This window comes from Salvelinus namaycush, chromosome 4 (genome assembly GCF_016432855.1).
Source record: "Salvelinus namaycush isolate Seneca chromosome 4, SaNama_1.0, whole genome shotgun sequence".
Taxonomy (NCBI): domain Eukaryota; kingdom Metazoa; phylum Chordata; class Actinopteri; order Salmoniformes; family Salmonidae; genus Salvelinus; species Salvelinus namaycush.
The window spans coordinates 28,880,425-28,904,152 of record NC_052310.1 but is presented as its reverse complement, the minus strand read 5'-3'; the positions used below and the strand labels follow the sequence as shown (position 1 = coordinate 28,904,152).

At 41.1% G+C, this 23,728-nt stretch overlaps 2 protein-coding genes across 5 annotated transcripts in view; both read right to left on the bottom strand.

Annotated features, from left to right (window-relative positions):
* Nucleotides 1–911: 911 nt before the first annotated feature.
* Nucleotides 912–12,751, bottom strand: irf3 (interferon regulatory factor 3). 2 transcript variants are annotated; one of them, XM_038991646.1, is made up of 11 exons: nt 12,549–12,751; nt 11,657–11,829; nt 11,249–11,417; nt 10,917–10,969; nt 10,761–10,815; nt 10,517–10,591; nt 9,917–10,162; nt 7,848–7,938; nt 7,437–7,723; nt 3,739–3,863; nt 912–2,219 (listed from the first exon to the last, which is right to left on the bottom strand). In XM_038991646.1, the coding sequence occupies exons 2-11, from the start codon at nt 11,819–11,821 to the stop codon at nt 2,094–2,096; spliced, it is 1,392 nt and encodes a 463-aa protein (XP_038847574.1). In that variant the 5' UTR covers nt 11,822–11,829; nt 12,549–12,751; the 3' UTR covers nt 912–2,093. The 2 variants fall into 2 exon arrangements, with proteins under 2 accessions (XP_038847574.1, XP_038847575.1); XM_038991647.1 differs by having other exon boundaries at nt 10,517–10,588.
* Nucleotides 12,752–14,289: 1,538 nt separating this feature from the next.
* LOC120046425 (proline-rich protein 12-like) overlaps nt 14,290–23,728 on the bottom strand; it is a 46,637-nt gene continuing 37,198 nt past the window's right edge. For 2 of the 3 annotated variants that reach the window (XM_038991643.1, XM_038991645.1), the window contains exons 12-15: nt 23,339–23,436; nt 16,452–16,583; nt 16,139–16,234; nt 14,290–15,651 (exon numbers count right to left, since the gene is read on the bottom strand). In XM_038991643.1, the coding sequence (XP_038847571.1) occupies nt 15,517–15,651; nt 16,139–16,234; nt 16,452–16,583; nt 23,339–23,436 (461 nt within the window). In that variant the 3' untranslated portion in view covers nt 14,290–15,516. The remainder of the gene's footprint in view (nt 15,652–16,138; nt 16,235–16,451; nt 16,584–23,338; nt 23,437–23,728) is intronic. The other variant, XR_005476802.1, reaches the window with a different exon arrangement.

The window sequence follows — 23,728 nt, the reverse complement described above, 5'->3', positions numbered from 1 at the left end:
AAATGCATCCCGTTTGCAATAAGGCACTGAAGTAATACGGCAAAACATTTGCAAAGAAACACATTTTTGTCCTAAAACACAAGGCCAAATATACACTGGAGTTCCTTACCAAGACAACATTGAATGTTCATGAGTGGCCTGGCTACAGTTGAATTAAATTCGTCTTGAAAATATATGGCAAGACATGAAAATGGCTGTCTAGCAACGATCAACAACTAAATATTGAACAATCTAGGGGTTCAAAAGTTTGAAGAAACTTACACAGAAAGACTCACAGCTGTAATCACTGCCAGAGTGATTCATGTATTGACTCAGGGGGTTGAATACTTATCTAAATCAAGATAGTGTTTTATTTTCCTTTTTTTTTTTAATGTTTGAATTTTCTTGCACTTTGACAGAATATTTTGTGTAGATCGTTGACAATAAAATGACATACTTTATAATGCCACTTTCTAACAACAAAATGTGAAAAAAAGTCAAGGGGTGTGAATACTTTCTGAAGGCACTATAGTACACCATTACACAGGTCTATACCCTACCCAGCACCTTCATTTCAGCAGCAACATTTTTCTTGGACAAACTTTCTGAATCCCAAAATCGATCCCTTGACTCTACTCCCTACCACGCTTATAGACCTGAGAGGATTGGATAGGTGGAAGCAATATGGCGACTTCTCAACACAGCCTTTTATCATAATGCTTTACCAATCCTCTCAAGTCTACAAGTGCCTACTGTCAGCACTACTGCTTTTGAAAACTGTTCTCGATCATGGTCTCTTCTCATTGGTCCACGGGGACAACATTATCCAGCCAGGGAGTGAACGCTGAAGGGAAGCTGTGTGTAAATATATCAATATTCCATAAATTGTATTTTTGGTCAGCTACAATGACAATACAGAGTGAAGAAAGTGATGTAGATTTAAAAACACATTTTAAAGGTATTTTTTATTTATTGTAGTCTGAATTAGTCTCATCGCAGCATACAGTTAAGTCTTGTCTTATGAAAGAGTGGGTTTTTGAAAACGAGATGAGATAGTTATGATGAGTGATGCATTTAATCTCATACATACATACATACTATTGGCCAGTAGACCTTTAAATAAAGTTGTGAAATCCATTGTACCATATCACAGTAATTTATTAAGACTTAAGTGAAATAGATGCCATGCCTATGCATTACATCTCTAGTTTAGATGGATAATAACTGTGCTTGATTTGATATTTTTCCTCAATTAATAATCCTGAACTGGTGCTCACAACTTGAAAAAGTTTGGAGCACAGCATAACATTTAAGAGCACCAAAAAAGTGGATATAGCCTACACGAATTCAAACTACTTCTGAAGCACATGTCGTGCCCTAGAAACTAATAGGTAACCCTGTAAACACATTTGTTTATTATAAAAAAAAAGCTAAAATTGATACAAATACCTGTCATTGAAATTGCATGAGTAGGTTTCTACATAGTTTGGGCATTTTTTTTGCCTAATTCCATTTTGTCCCAAATTAAACCACGTCATGAGGGCACTTTTGAGGTCAGGAAAAATCTAAGAAATGTAAATTTTGAGTGTAGCGACATGCACCTACAGCAATACATACTGTTGTTTGGTTAGCGGAGTTTCTATAGTCTACGTGTGCAATCAACAAAACAAAACAATTGCAGGTAGCCTGGCGTAGGAGCATTGGGCCAGTCTCTCTCTAAGGCAATAGGAAACAATGGTACAGTGAAGTCTAATCATTACAACAATTATCTGCGTGATTATTTTTCTAGGCACACTGGTGCTCCCAAATAAAAAATCCAGGTCGCACAGCAAAATATTAAGGAGCATACGTGACCAAAATAGTTGCAATTTAGAACCCCGCATGCCTCGTTGATTACAGTATCATTGAAAAAAACAAAACATAGTGAGGTTCCCTATTAAACATTAAACGTAAATGCTTATTTAACCCATTCCCCCTCACATACTGTTGTTTTGCTACTGAACAGTTGATCAAATATGGTCATACAAAATAGTAAACATTATGATAGAAGGGATACTCAGAATTTGTACATTTTCCACAGCGAACCCTTATACAGTAGGTGGATCAGTCCCTCTTTAGCACAAGTCCATCATCTCCTGCAGGGACTCCTGCAAGGACAGCTGCAGTTCCACAGACTGCAGAGAGGAGGCACCACCTTCCACCGCGATTGACTTCAGTAGCTCCAGAGCGGTTAACACCACCTGATAGAGAGAAAGCGTATGAGTAAAAAAAAAAAAAAAAAAAACATGCAGAGAAAACAAAACAGAATCTCACTTCCAAACACCTAAAGGAGTGTGTGCAGGGGCGGACTCACAGTACGGGACCGCTGAGTGCTGAAACGTGTAGCACGTTGATGGGTTTGGATTTCCGAGCTTTAACTATTAATCATCATTAGTTATATTATTAATCATTAGTTATAATAGAGACATGAGAGGTGCCGTACTTAAGCTTGGGAGGGGATGGGTGCAGGGAAAACGGTCACGTGGCAGTACTGATAAGGGGAGGAACCGTTTAAGGCCCATATCACTTAGCTCCTTGCCTAGCAATAATGATGCAATGTTTAGCAATAAGGAGGAGACTCCACCCAAAGTGGAGTACGTATACTACCACGGGTGGAATCATGTCTTTGTCAATTCAGCTCTTCGATCCTCTGGGAAGAATAAACTTGGTTTAAGCTTCACAGTGTCTGTTGAGTTCTTACTACAATAATTAGAACCTAACAGCGTAAAAATAGTCAAAATAAAACATAATCAAAAGTAAGTTTGAATGACACTGAGGCGCAGTGTTTTTACAGCTAATGCCGGTTTGCCTGAGGCTGATGCCGTGCAGGTGTTTGTACACATGCATATATACACACAATCTCATTCAAATGCACACATACACGGATACACACACATGTAAATAGTGCCAGACATGCACTCAAACATACACAATTGGCCTTGCTGTTATGATTTTAGTTGTCCTTGATCTCCTTTGTTTTTTGCATTGTTATTTTCTGTAGTCCTTTGTCTTTTTCCTCTTTAGTAAATTTTTCTTGGTTGTTGGTGGGTTCTTGGGGGGGTGGAATTCTTTACATTTTTAAATTAAAAACATTTGGGGGGGGGGGGGGGGGTCGAGACTGTGGGAGGGGTCTCGGATGGTTGAGGGACAGCTCTTGGGGAACTGTGGGGGGGGGATCTTGGAGGGTTCGGGTCCCCGTTTTTGGCCTTGTGGGAGATCTGTCGACGTGCCTTTGAGCAGGGCGTTTACCCTGGATGCTTTTGTGTGTCGCTCTGAATGGGAGTCTGTTGGATGACTGGTGTGGTGTAGTTGTTGAGCGGCTTCACTGCAAGTATATTGTATGTTTTGGATATTCAATAAAATAAAAAATTATAATTGTGCCGAAAAAAAGATGTGCATTGTTTTCGATTGCGGTTTTGTCAGTCCCTTCTAAAGTGTCCTGCATGGCTTGGAAACGTTGTATAGGGAAATAGCAGACATATATTTCCTGAGAGTTTCAACGTTCAGGAATGGGGTCATAATAGCTAAATAGCCCCAACCGTAGAGCCGATTTCGGAGGAAGAAAACAGAAACCGCTCCGCTTGTCACAACCACTAATAGTTCACATCGTAGGTTACTAACAAGCATAGGTGGACCTCGAGCGGAGGAGGAAGGCAAGATAACAGAAACAAAATTATGCCAAGTTCACGAGACCTGCCTATGACTGTGTGTGTGTCTCACCTCGACCATGACCAGTTTCTTCTCCCAGGGTCTGTTGTCCGGGTCTGGCCACTTCTCGCCCAGACAGAAGAATAGAGAAAAGGGGGGACATTCTCCTCCATGATTGTGCATGAACTTCAACAGCCCTGGAGAAAGAAGGGAAGAGGGTGAAGGGATTCGAAGGTCAGTGCCAGAGAACTACACATCCACCTGAAAGACTGAATCACTCCCTCTCAAACCTATAAAAAGGGGCAGTTCAGTATTTTACAACTTATTGTTAGATGTTCCTAACAGGGCTCCCGGGTGACGCAGCGGTCTAAGGCACTGCATCTCATTGCTAGAGGCGTCACTACAGACCCTGGGTCGATTACAGGCTGTATCACAACTGGCCGTGATTGGGAATCCCATAGGGCGGTGCACAATTGGCACAGAGTTGTTCGGGTTAGGCCGTCATTGTAAATAATATTTTGTTCTTAACTGACTTGCCTAGTTAATTAAAGGTTAAAGAAAAAAAAGAAAAGAAAAAATGTTTCCAACCCTGAAAGTTGTCTATGGGCCAGGAGAATCTGTAAAGCCAAAATCACACAGGGGACGTCCGTCGATGGCATGAATTTTCAAGTGAGAGAATCACAAGCATTAATTCACATACACAGCATTGTGTACACCTGCGTTGTCATGAAAAGTCATTCGAAAAAGTTGTACTCTCTCTTGAAACTCGGAGCTACCGCATTCCTCAAGTTTTCCAGCCGTAGCCTGGGCTACATCCCTATGATCAAAATTAACATAGGTAGGCTGCTGCATTGTTTTCAAATCGGTAGCCTATTTGTCAGATAGGCCTAAACCATAGCCTACAGAACGTTGAAGTCGGAAGTTTACATTCACCTTAGACAAATACATTTTAACTCAGTATTTTCACAATTCCTGACAGTTAATCAGAGTAAAAATTCCCTGTCTTAGGTCAGTTAGGCCAACCACTTTATTTTAAGAATGTGAAATGTCAGAATAATAGTAGAGAATGATTTCTTTCAGCTTTTATTTCTTTCATCACATTCCCAGTGGGTCAGAAGTTTACATACACTCAATTAGTATTCGGTAGCATTGCCATTAAATTGTTTAACTTGGGTCAAACGTTTTGGGTAGCCTTCCACAAGCTTCTCACAATAGGTTGGGTGAATTCTAGCCCATTCCTCCTGACAGAGCTGGTGTAACTGAGTCAGGTTTGTAGGCCTCCTTGCTCGCACATGCTTTTTCAGTTCTTCCCAAAAATGTTCTATGGGATTGAGGTCAGGGCTTTGTGATGGCCACTCCAATACTTTGACTTTGTTGTCCTTAAGCCATTTTGCCACAACTTTGGAAGTATGCTTGGGGTCATTGTCCATTTGGAAGACCCATTTGCGACCAAGCTTTAACTTCCTGACTGATGTCTTGAGATGTTGCATCAATATATCCGCATAATTTTCCTACCTCATGATGCCATCTATTTTGTGAAGTGCACCAGTCCCTCCTGCAGCAAAGCACCCCCACAACATGATGCTTCCACCCCCGTGCTTCACGGATGGGATGGTGTTCTTCAGCTTGCAAGCGTCCCCCTTTTTCCTCCAAACATAACGATGGTCCTTATGGCCAAACAGTTCTATTTTTGTTTCATCAGACCAAAGGACATTCTCCAAAAAGTACAATATTTGTCCCCATGTGCAGTTGCAAACCGTAGTCTGGCTTTTTTTATGGCGGATTTGGAGCAGTGGCTTCTTCCTTGCTGAGCGGCCTTTCAGGTTATGTCGATATAGGACTCTTATTACTGTGGATATAGATACTTTTGTACCCGTATCCTCCAGCATCTTCACAAGGTCCTCTGCTGTTGTTCTGGGATCGATTTGCACCTTTCGCACCAAAGTAAGTTCATTTCTAGGAGCGAGAACATGTCTCTTTCCTGAGCGGTATGACAGCTGCGTGGTCCCATGGTGTTTATACTTGCGTACTATTGTTTGTACAGGCATTTGGAAATTGCTCCCAAGGATGAACCAGACTTGTGGAGGTCCACAATTTCTTTTCTGAGGTTGATTTCTTTTGATTTTCCCATAATGTCAAGCAAAGAGGCACTGAGTTTGAAGGTAGTCCTTGAAATACATCCACAGGTACACCTCCAATTGACACAAATTATGTCAATTAGCCTATCAGAAGTTTCTAAAGCCATGACATCATTTTCTGGAATTTTCCAAGCTGTTTAAAGGCACAGTCAACTTAGTGCATGTAAACTTCTGACCCACTGGAATTGTGATACAGTGAATTATAATTGAAATAATCTGTCTGTAAACAATTGTTGGAAAAATTATTTGTGTCATGCACAAAGTAGATGTCTTAACTGACTTGCCACAACTATAGTTTGCTAACAAGAAATTTGTGGAGTGGTTGAAAAACGAGTTTTAATGACTCCAACCTAAGTGTATGTAAACTTCTGACTTCAACTGTAGCTAAGTAGGGAAGTAGGAACAATTCTTTGAATTCCCTTTCTACAATTGACCCACACAAACTCTAGACCAGATTTGATTAATTTGAACCAAGGCACTCAATAACCATGCACTTTGAAATGTATCAATCAAATTGTCTGTCAGCAACAGTGATACCGACAAGGAATGACATTGACAATGTGATATATAATTCCAAAACACAATTCAGCTCGTGACGCAGTTGATGCTCACGGCCATTTGTTTTCTTTTATTCACTCCCATCCATTCTATTTCCAGCGTAAACACACTCATTCATGCGCATAAAAAAATACAATGAAACACTACCCGTGTGATTTGGACTTAATCCGTGGTTGGGTTTTCTCCACTAAAAACTTCAGCTATCTTAAAATCGATGTATAGCGTCAACTGTGAAATGGTTCCCGCCCTGGGGGGGGGGGGGGTGACTTTTCCAGAGCTAAACAACCGTATCCCGTTCTGCGCATGTTACTTTAGGCAAACAAAAACTACATAGTCGCTGCTCCCCCTTCCCTTTTCTCATTGTCAATCGTGAGCGATAATTATTTACGTTTTACCGGTGAAATCTCCATGCAGCATCTGCATGGCAACCATATAATCTCATTCAGTTTCATGGGAATATGCATTTAGATCTTCTTGAATTACGTAGTGTTGTTTCGTGACCTATTCTTTTTTAGCAGATGCTGTTAAACTGTTGCCTATCTGTGTTTTGTTTCAAACAAAGCACATATTTTGCCCAGTGGCGTGCGCTGTTGAGTTATTACAACATGTCGATCAAGTTGTTTATAGTTACAGCAAACAAAAGAACTGGATGAGAACAGGAAGAGCGCCGGAAGCAGCAGCGGACGGAGCAGGGGAGCTACGTAGAAAAATTGTGTGGGAAGTAGCATATGCGCAGAAGGTACGGACGGCTGTTTAGCTATCTGGAAGAGGTGTCCAGATAATCTGGTCATGCAGCCAATCCGTTTAGAAAATTGCAAGGTCGTTCCTATCACTCCCATTGATCTTTAGCTAGCGGTGGCTAAAGTTAGCTGAAGTTTGTAGTGGGTGAAGCCGAAACACGGACTACACTTTCTCCTGGCCCATAGACTACTTTAAGGTTGAGGAACCATCTTACATTTAGTAAATACTGAACCTCCCCTTTAAGAAGTTTCTCTGAAATAATTTTTAAACATTTTTATCATGCCTCCTTTCTAATTTTTTTTATCAGTCTCAGTATATATTTTTCTCTTTCACCTCCATAGAAGTCCTTGGCCTGATATAGTGGTTCCGGGTATTTGGACACTGCCTGGGGCCTCCTGCTCTTGTCAAACTTGTCAAGGCTCCAGAAGACCTTAATTCCACCCTTACGGAGTCCGTAGATAATGGACCCGGAGGCACCCACCTCCAGGCCCTCTCCCAGGAGAGACAGGATTTCTTGGGTCAGTTTGGCCTGAGTTTCGTCCCGGACAGGTGGTGGACTGGGCAGAGAGACCAGATTCAGGCCAGAGTCTGGGTCCAGAAGCGGTTGTGTAAGTTCAGGTCTAGTAGAGACAGAGCTACCTATTAGTCCATCAGGCTAATCGTCCTGGGTTCATAACCAAACACACAATAGACAACAACAAAAATTACAAACATGTAGCCTAGCTGTGCTATATTCCATTTTACCTGTAGACTAATCTGAACCCTGCCTCGTTCTCAACCAGCTGCTCAAGCATCTTCACTCCCCGGTAGTACACAGAAACCCTGAAGTGAGTCTCTAGGGGAAGAAAGGAAAATAATAGATTGTTGTCAAGATGAGAGGAGGAACAACTAAACCTGGGGAAAGATAGTGTTCTGTGCATGACCATATACTGTCTAGATACAGCATTGAAATTATGGGTAACCCCACGGCAGTGGCACTCCCATAACAAAACAGGGTTGTTTCAGTAGAAAAAAACATTTTGAAATGGAGGGAAGAAGGATGTTCAACTTGTTCATGTAGAACACAGCCCTATAAGCATTTAAACTATTAACATTGGCACGCCCACAGTACAATGTACACTGCTCAAAAAAATAAAGGGAACACTAAAATAACACATCCTAGATCTGAATGAATGAAATATTCTTATTAAATACTTTTTTCTTTACATAGTTGAATGTGCTGACAACAAAATCACACAAAAATTATCAATGGAAATCAAATTTATCAACCCATAGAGGTCTGGATTTGGAGTCACACTCAAAATTAAAGTGGAAAACCACACTACAGGTTGATCCAACTTTGATGTAATGTCCTTAAAACAAGTCAAAATGAGGCTCAGTAGTGTGTGTGGCCTCCACGTGCCTGTATGACCTCCCTACAACGCCTGGGCATGCTCCTGATGAGGTGGCGGCTGGTCTCCTGAGGGATCTCCTCCCAGACCTGGACTAAAGCATCCGCCAACTCCTGGACAGTCTGTGGTGCAACGTGGCGTTGGTGGATGGAGCGAGACATGATGTCCCAGATGTGCTCAATTGGATTCAGGTCTGGGGAACGGGCGGGCCAGTCCATAGCATCAATGCCTTCCTCTTGCAGGAACTGCTGACACACTCCAGCCACATGAGGTCTAGCATTGTCTTGCATTAGGAGGAACCCAGGGCCAACCGCACCAGCATATGGTCTCACAAGGGGTCTGAGGATCTCATCTCGGTACCTAATGGCAGTCAGGCTACCTCTGGCGAGCACATGGAGGGCTGTGCGGCCCCCCAAAGAAATGCCACCCCACACCATGACTGACCCACCGCCAAACCGGTCATGCTGGAGGATGTTGCAGGCAGCAGAACGTTCTCCACGGCGTCTCCAGACTCTGTCACGTCTGTCACATGTGCTCAGTGTGAACCTGCTTTCATCTGTGAAGAGCACAGGGCGCCAGTGGCGAATTTGCCAATCTTGGTGTTCTCTGGCAAATGCCAAACGTCCTGCACGGTGTTGGGCTGTAAGCACAACCCCCACCTGTGGACGTCGGGCCCTCATACCACCCTCATGGAGTCTGTTTCTGACCGTTTGAGCAGACACATGCACATTTGTGGCCTGCTGGAGGTCATTTTGCAGGGCTCTGGCAGTGCTCCTCCTTGCACAAAGGCGGAGGTAGCGGTCCTGCTGCTGGGTTGTTGCCCTCCTACAGCCTCCTCCACGTCTCCTGATGTACTGGCCTGTCTCCTGGTAGCGCCTCCATGCTCTGGACACTACGCTGACAGACACAGCAAACCTTCTTGCCACAGCTCGCATTGATGTGCCATCCTGGATGAGCTGCACTACCTGAGCCACTTGTGTGGGTTGTAGACTCCGTCTCATGCTACCACTAGAGTGAAAGCACCGCCAGCATTCAAAAGTGACCAAAACATCAGCCAGGAAGCATAGGAACTGAGAAGTGGTTTGTGGTCACCACCTGCAGAACCACTCCTTTATTGGGGGTGTCTAGCTAATTGCCTATCATTTCCACCTTTTGTCTATTCCATTTGCACAACAGCATGTGAAATTTATTGTCAATCAGTGTTGCTTCCTAAGTGGACAGTTTGATTTCACAGAAGTGTGATTGACTTGGAGTTACATTGTGTTGTTTAAGTGTTCCCTTTATTTTTTTGAGCAGTGTATAATGATATGTTTTTCTAAGATAGACTGTATTGACACCAACTACTGTGTGAAGAGAAGCCAATTGGCATTAACTTCAATTCTAACACCCACAACTAGTAATCCAATAATATTCAGAACTTACTAAAATTTTCGCCCACCATGGTTCTGGACAATTCATTTGTGAACTGCTCCACCACCTGCTGTTCATGGGCACCACCAACGGCTCCATCCATTGGATACCCCGGTTGCGGGGGCAACACGGCTCCTCCCGATGCATCCTCCATTACAACCGGATACTGCTGTTGCCCTAGCAAATCATGCCCTCCAATCGCGCCCTCCATTGGATATTGCCGTTCCTCGATGGGGAGTTCATAAACCTGAATAGCCTCTGCAGAAGAGGTTGGAAGAGTGAAGAGAAAGACTTGGATAATAGCCTATATCATGATAATCATTATGGGCCGGTTTCCCGGACACAGATTAAGCCTAGTCCTAGGGCTTCCTAGTCCAGAAAAAGGCTTAAAAGATGCACTATGCTGAAATCACTCCGTTATTTCCTGGTTGATAAAATTCTAATAGTTCACCTAATTTCAGTTTAGGTGACAAAACAATCAAGTATAGTGTATAGAATCATTGTACCATCGCAACCGCTGTGAAATATATTTTTCATAACTACTGGTAGCTCGCGATTGACCTGTTGGAGACCCCTGGTCTAGAGTGCCACATTGGAACGGTTGGCTCCCACCTGTTTGTTCAATGTTCAACCCTTGCAGACATTTCTGAAGTATATCCTGGTTGAAAGTGGTTGAAATCCCCTCTGCTGGCGAGTAGTTGTGGGAAAGATGAGTGAAGACATAACATGAGATAACAAAAGAGACATAGTACATTTCACAAATGTAAATTTACCCTACTTTTAGATTGCATTAAACATCATCCACTTCCTGAAAGCTTGTCGTTAAATTGTCACGTTAAACTTTTATCTGCATTACCTGTGTGTACAGTTTCTTCTGCTGCAAGGTAAAGGTCATTAAAACATGGTAGACTCTAAAAGAGCAGAGTTGGGGAAAAAGAAGTGTTTAAAAAAGATTTTACAGTACAGGTACTGCATTCCATTCACAAGTGAGAATTCTTATAAGCACACTCACTTCTTGTAATGGACTGGGATCTTGATACAGATCATGTTCTGGGTGCTGAGATCCTTTAGAGATGGACAAGTTTGAAAACAAAATGATTGAGTGTCATTTCATGTTGTTTCAGAACTGAATTTCTGCTACTAACTTACGTCTCCATTTAGATATGCAATATTGTTGCAACTTTCAGTAAATGTTAACCTCTTGGCCATTTGCTGTATATTAAAGAGAACGTGTTCTATTTGACTCATATTTCACTCCTATGTCACACCCATATGTCATTGTTTTAATAATGAATCAAGCATTGAATTGTTGTTTTCCTTTGTATTTTTTGGTTGGTGCTTTACCTCCCGTGGATGCCTCATCTGGCCACTGGAACAGTTTGTTGGGGTTGGCTGCATCATTTTTGTTGTCAAGGAGCATTTTGAACCCCTTGGCTCGGAGGGCAGAACGGAAGTTTCTCTTCCAAATGGAGGGGTCGCCTTGAACCCTACCATTGCTAACCTCAGCCCACGCCTAAGGAGAAGTGGGGGCTGTATCATACCTTCTGTATTTTTGAAAGTTATTTATCTTGAAAACTTGATTGCTGACATGCAACACATTCTGGGACTATAAACAATGGACTAATGAAACAAATACTGTACCAAAATATAGTTTTTGGGAGGAACTTTGCTTTAAGTTTTGGGGAGCAGTAAATGGTGAGTAACACTGTTATTATTTATTTTTGTAAGTGAGGAGCGAGATATTGACTTTACCTTGAAAATAAGTACATCATCGCTGCAGGAATCCTGCCTCAAAGCGTGTTTCCAAGGGATGCAGAACTCTGTTCTCTCCTGATTGGTCCAGGTAACCCCTGGATACTGGCCACTATTTATCTGTTCGCGCAGCCATGGGATGAGGAGCGGTTTGGATTGAGACATTTTTTAATCTAAGAGTTAAAGAAGAGGATTTGTTAATTTGTGACAGCCTGTGTCCACTGGGAACAATATGTATTCAATAAATTGTGGTCAGTATCTTTCTGTAAATCACAGATTTACAAAAGTTATTTATTTTTTACTACTCCCTTTAAAAAAATATATGAATAAACCAGACATGCATGTACATTCACAGACTGCAAATGATAGAAGCGATAGAATGAATAAAAGTTAAAGTAACAGTCATAGGGGTCATCATATTACAAAAATGCACGCGTTTTAAAATCAGAGATAATCAAAATATAGCCTAGCATTCAGATTAGACGATACATAAACATGGGAAATTATAAAACAGGGGTTGAGTATACTTTGTGTAAAAATAAATTGAGCAATGCAACACAAATTACACATCTATGGATCTATCTATGTATTTTAAAACTGCTAGGATTCTGGTTTAGGCTGAGTCTCATCATAGATTATGGATTTTAAAGAAATGCAACTCCACTGTATCTGTATCATAAATGTATTCATTGTGCATGTTATGGGTAATCCTAGCTACTCTTTGCTAGTTCAGGACCGCAATAAATCATTCCCAGAGACTGTAGCGAGGTGTAATAACAGACTTTGATTTTATTAATTTGTCACTTTACCACACACACAGATAATTGACATTTGCATTAGATTGAGTAACGCAAGTGCTAGCAAAGAATTGCACATTTAAAGGTTATTTTACCTGGTCTTCGGAGTGTGCCGACGTTCACGAATCAGTATTGTCTGGATTAAAGTAAAGCTCAGTCTGGTAATTATCCTTAGATATATTATGCAAAAAAATTGAAGTGTGTCGACCGTGACTACAGAAACTGCCATCAAATTCAAACCGACGTATCTGTATGTCCTATCAAGCGAATAATTTCTTGGGAAATCCAGTGTCTTCAGTTTCGTTTTCCAGTTTATACGTCACAAACAGCTCTGAGGTAACTTCCTTTTTGTGATCTATCCAATACCACTAGGTGGCGTAGTTACACTATTTCAAAATCAAATCACATTTTATTGGTCGCCTAAACATATTTTGCAGATGTTATCGTAGGTGCAGTAATCAAGAACAATACACACAAATCCCCCCAAATAATTCAGAAATTAAGCAAATACCTGAACGAGCAATGATTCCGGGAATATAAATATATATGATGGCGTGTGTATATAGAGTATATGGACAGTATAGGAATTTAAAAAGGTGTGTACAGCAGTGGTTGTAGAGGATGAGCCACGACTAGAATACAGTAATATACATGTGAAGTGAGTAAAACAACAGTATGTAAACATTAAAGTGACCAGTGCTCAATGACTATGTGCAGTACATTAGTCAGCGGTCTCTAAAGGTGAAGGGTAGAGTACCAGGTTGTAACTGGCTAGTAACAGTGACTAAGTTCAGGGCAGGGTACTGGGCGTAGGCTGGCTATTGGTGACTATTTACAGTGGTGTAAAGTATTTTCAAGTAGTACTTTCAAGTATTTTCACTTAATTATTTTTTGGGGGTATCTGTACTTCACTATTTATATTTTTGACAACTTTTACTTCTCTACATTTCTAAAGACATTCATGTACTTTTTACTCCATACATTTTCCCTGACACCCAAAAGTACTCGTTACACTTGGAATGCTTAGCAGGACAGTAAAACTGTCTAATTCACACACTTATCAAGAGAACATCCCTGGTCATCCCTACTGCCTCTGATCTGGTGGACTCACTCAACACATGCTTCGTTTGTAACTGATGTCAGTGTTAGAGCATAGAAGCTGTTTTTCAGTCTCTCGGTCCCAGCTTTGATGCACCTGTACTATCTCTGCCTTCTAGATCAGGGCTTAATGTCTGCTGGTTTTTGTATTTTACTTTCAATTAAGACCTAGACAACCAGGTAAGGAGTTCCCTTACTAATCAGTGAACTTAATTCAATCAATCAAGTACAAGGGAGCGAAAACCCGCAGACACTCTGCCCTCCGTGGAATGAGTTTGACGCCTGTGTTCTAGATGGTAGTGGGGTGAACAGGCCTCCCGAGGTTGAAGAGGAGCTGTTGTTACAACTTCTTCACCACACTGTCTGTGTGGATGGACTATTTCAGGTTGTCAGTGACGTGCACGCCGAGGAACTTAAACCTTTTCACCTGCTCTCTGCTGAAGTCCACAATCAGCTCCTTCATTTTGTTGACGGAGATGGAGAGGTTAATTTCCTGGCACCACTCTGCCAGGGCCTTCACCTCCTCCCTCTAGGCTGTCTCATCGATGTTGGTAAACAGGCCTACCACTGTTTTCGTCTGCAATCTTGATGATTGAATTTGAGACATGCGTGGACACGCAGCCATGGGCGAACAGGGAGTACAGGAGGGGGCTGAGCAGGCACCCTTGTTATGCTCCAGTGTTGAGGATCAGCGTAGCGGAGTTGTTGCATTTCATATACATTGATTTCAACAACAAATTGTTCTTTGCCGTTTTTATTCATTTTTCAAATACAGGGTTAATAATGTACAGAAGAAAACAATGTGTCAAGAACTGTACAATATTTACACAAAGACTTTATTTCGAAGGAAAATTTGATTGACTTTTTCTTGGAAACATAGTAATATGCCCAAACATCAAACTGATAAAAATGAAATGAATATTTCCTTTTTAAATATTACTTATTTATAACCACTCGTGTGTAAGGTAACTGGATACGGTTATTAGTTTCTTTCATTTTTAACCTGCATGATTATGATGAATGAACTAAAGCACTACAATGTCTACATTTCAAATATACTCTCCCATTCTCCCCTTTTACAGACATAGTTGATAACATGTTTTCGTCTCGTCCTCAAATCTTTTGTATAGAAAAAAAAAGGAAGACAGCTCGGATATGCGGGTGCACGATTTTATGTATAACCTGTGAAAAATGTTACTTAAAATGCTAAGGCGGCATCCCAGCGCTTGTGAGAGTTTATATTAAAAACCTCATAAATAATACAAATGTGTTTATATACTACCACATAGCGCGCCGGTACTGCCGACTACTGTCGCATAGAGCGAGCGAGAATTAACACCTTTATGTTGCATCCGTTCCCATATAGTCACACTGCTCACTGCACTCCTCTAACACAATGTTTTAAAAAGCATTCTCGCCAACGTCCACTCGTTAAAAGCCGTTAGAGTCTTTAAAAGATAATTTATGTAAAAACGAAACAGTAATAGATTCTCTCTGAACTGTTTGGGACTGACACAGTTTTACAATGTCAGTAGGACAATCCTCCGTGACTTGGTGCAATACCTCATCCATCTGCCTTGTCTATCCTCTGTGACCTTAACGTCGGTCTTTGTCTCCTGATTGGTCAGTCTCCTCTCTTGGCCCATCAGGAACGACCCCAGCACCTGTGGGGTCATCATCCATTCTCAAGGTCAAGTAACTCTATATTTTAGTAATTGAGCAACTAAGGAGAGGTCACTCTCCAAGGTCACACCTACCAACCCTCTTGTTCCTAGAGTGGCCTTTCAAGTTGTCCCTCAGACCGACACGACTCCAGGTGGGATGGGGCCTCTATTCCCTCGTTTCCACTCGTTCACCAACCTCCGTTTCTGGGGCCCTAGTTTCTGTGCCTTATGTTATTTGGCTTTCCCCCTTTCTTTCTGTATTCTTTCCCCTTGGTCTGTCTCTCAGGCCTTGGTCTGTCTCTCAGGCCTTGGTGCTGAGTGTGAGCAGCTCGATGAAGGAGTTGAAGAGTGTGTCCAGCCAGCCATGGTTGGCCATACACTGCTGCACCACCTCCTCCTGCCCAGGGTCCTCAGCTGCCTGCTCTATAGTATTGGTCTGCCAGGGAAGACAGAATATAAACACAATATATGATGTCTGCCAGGGAAAAAAAATAAGCACAATATACGTTTTGACTATGGTAATAGTATGTCTATTTGAAAAATAGAAGTTCATGTCTAGGCTATGGTGCATCTACCCAAGGAATAAACAATATTTGATGTATACTGGGGAAACACAATATTAATATAAAACAAAATATTTAGAATTCCTATCAACCACTGTTGATTGGCAATGAAGTATGAATTTAATTTAGTTGACTATGTCAGCATGGGACATATAAAACACTATATATTACGACTCGTGTGTTTATTTGAAAAATATAAGGTTGTGTCTTTAAGCAATGGTACGGGAATTAAACATGGACTAATATTTCTGCTGGGTAAATAAAATAAAAAAATAATAACTGTTCTTGATACTATTTAAATATCGCAACATATTTAAATATCTATTACAATAATATAAAATACAGGTCGGATGTCCTTACCTCTTTCTTACAATGTAAGAAAGTATGATATTTATAATGATGCAGGGAGTGATAGAGGCTGTAGATCCGACATGACTCTGTTGACAGTTTAAGGTCCTGGCGGAAGACAGAGAGGTTCAACTAATAGTATAAAAACAATATATGAAGAAAAAAAAACACACATCTAATCAAGGTTCAACAGCACGACATGGGAATACACACAACACACACACTTTATCAACTTATAAGAGATGGACAACCAAACCCCCCCCCCCCCCCCCCCCACACGCCCCCAAACACACACAGAGAATTACCAACAAACACACACACACACCTGTGGTTTGGGTAGGCTCTTCTTGACTCTGTTGAGAGTCTTGCGGTTGTAGCCCTCCCCACTGAACCGCACCCTCACAGCTCCTGAGTCCAGGGTGTCCCCCGCCATCTGAGGGTACGTGTGCAGGGCCTCCTAAACGGGTGGAGAGAGAGAAATAGGAAGGACAGAATGAAAGAAGGTAGACCTTGAATATTGAAAGGCTAGAACTTTTAGGTGCCCAATCCTTGTATCATTTGTCTTTTGAGGTTAAATAGAAACATAATATTCTATAAAACAAATATAAAATGTAAATTCATGAGAATCCTGCAAACAAATACATAAAACAGATGGACAGAGACGCATACAGAGTGAAGAATACATTAGGAACACATGCTCTTGCCATGACAGACTGACCGGGTGAAAGCTATGATGCCTTATAGATGTCACTTAATGAATCTACTTTAAAATCAGTGTTGATGAAAGGGAGGAGACAGGTTCAAGAATAATGTTTAAGCATTGAGACAATTGAGACATTGATTGTGTATGTGTGCCATTCAGAGGGTGAATGGGCAAGCAAAACGATTTAAGTGCCTTTGAACGGTGTATGGTAGTAGGTGCCAGGCACACCCGGTATAAGGGTGTGTCAAGAACTGCAACGCTGATGGGTTTTTCACCCTCAAAAAGGACATCCAGCCAACTTGACAACTGTAGAAAGCATTGGAGTCAACATACAAGCTTTCGACAGCTTGTAGTCCATGCCCTGACGAATTGAGGCTGTTCTGAGCGGAAATTGGGGTGCAACTCAATATTAGAAAGGTGTTCCTAATTTTTTGTACACTCATATGCGCACGCACACTAAGACACACACCTAATCTCATAGCAAAAGGTCTGAATACTTATGTAAATAACGTATTTCTGTTTTTGATGGTTAATACATTTTCAAACATTTCAAAAACCTGTTTTCGCTTTGTGGGGTATTGTGTGTAAATTAAAATATCAATTTAACCATTTTACAAAAACACTATTCTAAAATGAATAAAATGTTTTTCCTTATCAATCTACACACAATACCCCATAAAGACAAAGCGAAAACAGGTTTTACAAATGTTTTCAAATTTATAAAGAAAATCCAAAACAGAAATACCTTATTTACATAAGTATTCAGCTATTGAGCTCAGGTGCATCCTGTTTCCATTGATCAACCTTGAGATGTTTCTACAACTTGATTGGAGTCCACTTGTGGTAAATTCAATTGATTGGACATGATTTGGAAAGGCACACACCTGTCTATATAAAGGTCCCATAGTTGAGAGTGCATGTCAGAGCAAAAACCAAGCCATGAGGTCGAAGAGAACCATAGAGCTCCGAGACAGGATTGTGTAGAGGCACAGATCTGGGGAAGGGTACCAAAACATTTCTGCAGCATTGAAGGTCTCAAGAACACAGTAGCCTCCATCATTCTAAAAGGGAAGAGGTTCGGAACCATCAAGACTCTTCCTAAAGCTGGCCACCTGGCCAAACTGAGCAATCAGGGGAGAAGGGTCTTGGTCAGGGAGGTGACCAAGAACCCAATGCTCACTCTGTGGAGATGGGAGAACCTTCCAGAAGGACAACCATCTCTGCAGCAACTCAACCAATCAGGCCTTGGTAGAGCGGCCAGACGGAAACCACTGCTCAGAAAAATGCACGACAGCCCAATGTCTTTCAGCGGCAGGGACTGGGAGTAGTCAGGATAGAGGGAAAGATGAACGGAGCAAAGTTCAGATAGATCCTTGATGAAAACCTGCTCCAGAGAACTCAGGATTTCAGACTGGGGCAAAGGTTTAGCTTCCAACAGGACAACAACCTTAAGCACACACAAAAAAAAACACAGAAGTGGCTTCGTCGGGACAAGTCCCTGAATGTACTTGAGTGGCCCAGCCAGAGTCAGGACTTGAACCCGATCAAACATCTCTGGAGAGACCTGAAAATAGGTGTGCAGAGACGCTCCCCATCCAACCTGACAGAGATTGCGTGGATCTGTAGAGAAGAATGGGAGAAACTACCCAAATACAGGTGTGCCAAGCTTGTACTGTCATACCCAAAAAGACTCAAGGCTGTAATCGCTGCCAAAGGTGCTTCAACAAAGTACTGGGTAAAGGGTCTGAATACTCATGTAAATGTGATTCCAGTTTATTTTTTATAAATTAAAAAATAGAGTAACCTGTTCATGCTTTGTCATTATGGGGTATTGTGTGTAGATTGAGGGGGGAAAAACGATTAAATACATGTTAGAAGAAGGCTGTAACGTAACCAAATGTGGAAAAAGTCAAGGGGTCTGAATACTTTCCGAATGCACTGTATAGACACAGTACCAGTCAAACGTTTGGAAACCAACTCATTCCAGGGTTTTTCTTTATTTTCACTAATTTCTACATTGTAGAATAATAGTGAAGACATCAAAACTATGAAATAACACATATGAAGTCATGTAACCAAAAAATTGTTAAACAAATCAAAATGTATTTTATATTTGAGATTCTTCAAAGTAGCCACCCTTTGCCTGGATGACAGATTTACACACTTGGCATTCTCTCAACCAACTTCATAAGGTAACCTGGAATGCATTTCAATAAATAGGTGTGCCTAGTCAAAAGTTAATTTGTGGAATTTCTTTCCTTCTAAATGCGTTTGAGCCAATAAGTTGTGGTATACAGAATAGAGGTCGACCGATTATGATTTTTCAACGCCGATACCATTTATTGGAGGACCAAAAAAAGCAGATACCGATTAAAATCGGCCGATTTTTATACAGTTGAAATCAGAAGTTCACATACACTTAGGTTTGAGTCATTAAAACTCATTTTTCAACCACTCCACAAATTTCCTGTTAACAAACTATAGTTTTGGGAAGTCGGTTAGGACATGTACTTTGTGCATGACACAAGTAATGTTTCCAACAATTGTTTACAGACAGATTACTTCACTTATAACTGTCTGTATCACAATTCCAGTGGGTCAGAAGTTTACATACATTAAGTTGACTGTGCATTTAAACAGCTTGGAAAATTCCAGAAAATGACACGGTTTTAGAAGCTTCTGATAGGCTAATTGACATCATTTGAGTCAATTGGAGGTGTACCTGTGGATGTATTTGAAGGTCTACCTTCAAACTCAGTGCCTCTTTGCTTGACATCATGGGAAAATCAAAAGAAATCAGTCAAGACCTCAGAAAAAAATTGTGGACCTCCACAAGTCTGGTTCGTACTTGGGAGCAATTTCCAAACGTTCATCTGTACAGACAATAGTACGCAAATAAAAACACCATGGGACCAAGCAGCCGTCATACCGCTCAGGAAGGAGACGAGTTCGGGCTCCTAGAGATGAACGTACTTGGTGGGAAAAGTGCAAATCAATCCCAGAACAGCAGCAAAGGACCTTGTACCCATTTCCTCCAGCATTTTCACAAAGTATCTATATCCACAGTAAAACGAGTCCTATATCGACATAACCTGAAAGGCCGCTCAGCAAGGAAGAAGCCACTGCTCCAAAACCGCCATAAAATAGCCAAACTACGGTTTGCAACTGCACATGGTGACAAAGATCGCACTTCTTGGAGAAATGTCCTCTGGTCTGATGAAACAAAAATAGAACTATTTGGCCATAATGACCATTGTTATGTTTGGAGGAAAAAGGGGAGGCTTGCAAGCCAAAGAACACCATCCCAACCGTGAAGCCTCATGTTGTGGGGGTGCTTTGCTGCAGGAGGGACTGGTGCACTTCACAAAATAGATGGCATCATGAGGGAAAAAAATTATGTGGATATATTGAAGCAACATCTCAAGACATCAGTCAGGAAGTTAAAGCTTGGTCGCAAATGGGTCTTCCAAATGGACAATGACCCCAAGCATACTTCCAAAGTTGTGGCAAAATGGCTTAAGGACAACTAAGTCAAGGTATTGGAGTGGCCATCACAAAGCCCTGACCTCAATCCTATAGAAAATTTGTGGGCAGAACTGAAAAAGCATGTGCGAGCAAGGAGGCCTACAAACCTGACTCAGTTACACCAGCTCTGTCAGGAGCAATGGGCCAAAATTCACCCAACTTATTGTGGGAAGCTACCCGAAACGTTTTGACCGAAGTTAAACAATATAAAGGCAATGCTACCAAATACTAATTGAGTGTATGTAAACTTCTGACTCACTGGGAATGTGATGAAAGAAATAAAAGCTGAAATAAATAATTCTCTCTACTATTATTCTGACATTTCACATTCTTAAAATAAAGTGGTGATCCTAACTGTCCTAAGACAGGGAATTTTTACTCTGATTAAATGTCAGAAATTGTGAAAAACTGAGTTTAAATGTATTTGGCAAAGGTGTATGTAAACTTCCAACTTCAACGGTATATATTTGCAATAATGACAATTACAACAATACTGAATATACACTTATTTTAACTTAATATAATAAATAAATAAAATCTATTTAGTCTCAAACAAATAATGAAACATGCTCAACTTGGTTTAAATAATGCAAAAACAGTGTTGGAGAAGAAAGTAAAAGTGCAATATGTGCAATGTAAGAAAGCTAACGTTTAAGTTCCTTGCTCAGAACATATGAAAGCTGGTGGTTCAATATTCCCAGTTCTTCAATATTCCCAGTTAAGAAGTTTTAGGTTGTAGTTATTATAGGAATCATGACGCATCGATACTATTTGTATTTCATATACCTTTGACTGTTGGATGTTCTTATAGGCACTTTAGTATTGCCAGGCTTATCTCAGGAGTTGATAGGCTTGAAGTCATTAACAACGCTGTGCTTGAAGCATTGCTAAAAGCTGCTGGCTAATGCAGTAAAGTTTGAATGAATTCTTACGAGCCTGCAGCTGCCTACCACCGCTCAGTCAGACTGCTCTATCAAATCATAGACTTTATTATATTATAATTAACACAGAAATACGAGCCTTTGGTCAAATCCGGAAACTGTCATTTCGAAAAAGAAAACGTTTATGCTTTCAGTGAAATACGGAACCGTTCCGTATTTTATCGAACGGGTGGCAACCCTAAGTCTAAATATTGCTGTTATATTGCACAACCTTCAATGTTAGGTCATAATTATGTAAAATTCTGGCAAATTAGTTCTCAACGAGCCAGGCGGCCCAAACTGTTGCATATACCCTGACTCTGCGTGAAATGAACGCAAGACAAGTGACACAATTTCCCTAGTTAATATTGCCTGCTAACATGAATTTCTTTTAACTAAATATGCAGGTTTAAAAAAAATATACTTGTGTATTGATTTTAAGAAAGGCATTGATGTTTATGGTTAGGTACATTCGTGCAACGATTGTGCTTTTGTTAAATCATCACCCGTTTGGCGAAGTAGGCTGTGATTCGATGATAAATTAACAGACACCGCATTGATTATATGCAACGCAGGACAAGCTTGTTAACCTAGTAACATCATCAACCATGTGTAGTTAACTAGTGATAATGTGAAGATTGATTGTTTTTTATAAGATAAGTTTAATGCTAGCTAGCAACTTACCTTGGCTCCTTGCTGCACTCGCATAACAGGTGGTCAGCCTGCCACGCAGTTTCCTCGTGGAATGCAATGTAATCGGCGTCCAAAAATGCCAATTACCAATTGTTATGAAAACTTGAAATCGGCCCTAATTAAATCGGCCATGCTGATTAATCGGTCGACCTCTAATAGAGAAGATGGTCTTTTATCAAATAGGTCTAAGTCCATATTATGGCAAGAACAGCTGAAATAAGCAAAGAGAAACGATAGTCCATCATTACTTTAAGACATGAAGGTCAGTCAATTTGGAAAATTGAGAACTTTTAAAGTTTCAAGTGTAGTCGGAAAAACCAAGTGCTATGATGAAAATGGCTCCCATGAGGACCGCCACAGGAAAGGAAGACCCAGAGTTACCTCTGCTGCAGGAGAAGAAGTTCAGTAGAGTTAACTGCACCTCAGATTGCAGCCCAAATAAATGCTCCACAGACTTCACACACATCTCAACATCAACTGTTCAGAGGAGACTGCATGAATCAGGCCTTCATGGTGAAATTTCTGCAAAGAAACCACTACTTAAGGACACCAATAATAAGAAGAGACTTGCTTGGACCAAGAAACACGAGCAATGGACATAAGACTGGTGGAAATCTGTCTTTTGGTCTGATGAGTCCAAATGTTAGATTTTTGGTTCCAACCGACTTGTCTTTGTGAGATGCGGAGTAGGTGAACGGATTATCTCTGCGTGTGTGGTTCCCACCGTGAAGCATGGAGGAGGTGGTGTGATGGTGCTTAGTCTGTGATTTATTTAGAATTCAAGGCACACTTAACCAGCATGGCTACCCCAGCATTCTGCAGCGACACGCCAACCCATCTGGTTTGCGCTTAGTGGGACTATAATTTGTTTTTCAACAGCACAATGACCCAACACACCTCCAGGCTGTGTTAGGGCTATTTGACCAATAAGGAGAGTGATGGAGTGCTACATCAGATGCCCTGGCATCCACAATCACCTGACCTCACTCCAATTGAGATGGTTTGGGATGAGTTGGACCGCAGAGTGAAGAAAAAGCAGCCAACAAGTGCTCAGCATATGTAGGAACTCCTTCAAGAATGTTGGGAAAGCATTCCAGGTGAAGCTGGTTGAGAGAATGCCAAGAGTGTACAAAGCTGTTATCAAGGCAAAGGGTGGCTACTTTGAAGAATATCAAATATATTTTGATTTGTTTAACACTTTTTTGGTTACATGATTCCATATGTGATATTTCCGAGTTTTGATGTCTTCAATATTATTCTACAATGTAGACAAATAGTACAAATAAAGAAAAACCTTGAAATGAGTAAGTGTGTCCAAACTTTTGACTGGTACTGTATATACACACACAGAGTATATTCAGAGAAGGTTACCTGGTGCTGAGTACCCATGTTAACTCTCCTCATCAGCCTCCTCTTCTGTTCCACAATGATGCCGTCAATCTTCCTCATCCCGGGGAGGTACAGCTCATCTGAGGGAACCAATGGAAATGGAGAACAAAAAATTATTTAATGGATATGTTTCACATAGCTGTCAATCATTCCAAACCTTGGGGAGGCTAACCAGGGGCATATTCAGTTGAAATATTTTAATACAATGCGCAATGGTTTGTACTGAACGACACACTTTCCTACAACATTGTACACTGCTCTTCAACATTCCTCAAGGTATGTTTGCTCTTGTTTGTTGTGTGTGGCGTGGTGTAGCCTGATCAATAGGGGGTTGAACATTTAAAATCTCAAAACAATTGATCTCTCAGCCAC

Coding starts and splice junctions, on each gene's coding strand:
- irf3 (XM_038991646.1), bottom strand. CDS start 11,821: ATGTCTCAATCCAAACCGCTCCTCATCCCATGGCTGCGCGAACAGATA. Junction 10,592..10,760: donor AGAAGAAACTGTACACACAG/GTAATGCAGATA, acceptor ACTACTCGCCAG/CAGAGGGGATTTCAACCACT. Junction 10,163..10,516: donor GTTGAACATTGAACAAACAG/GTGGGAGCCAAC, acceptor CCTCTTCTGCAG/AGGCTATTCAGGTTTATGAA.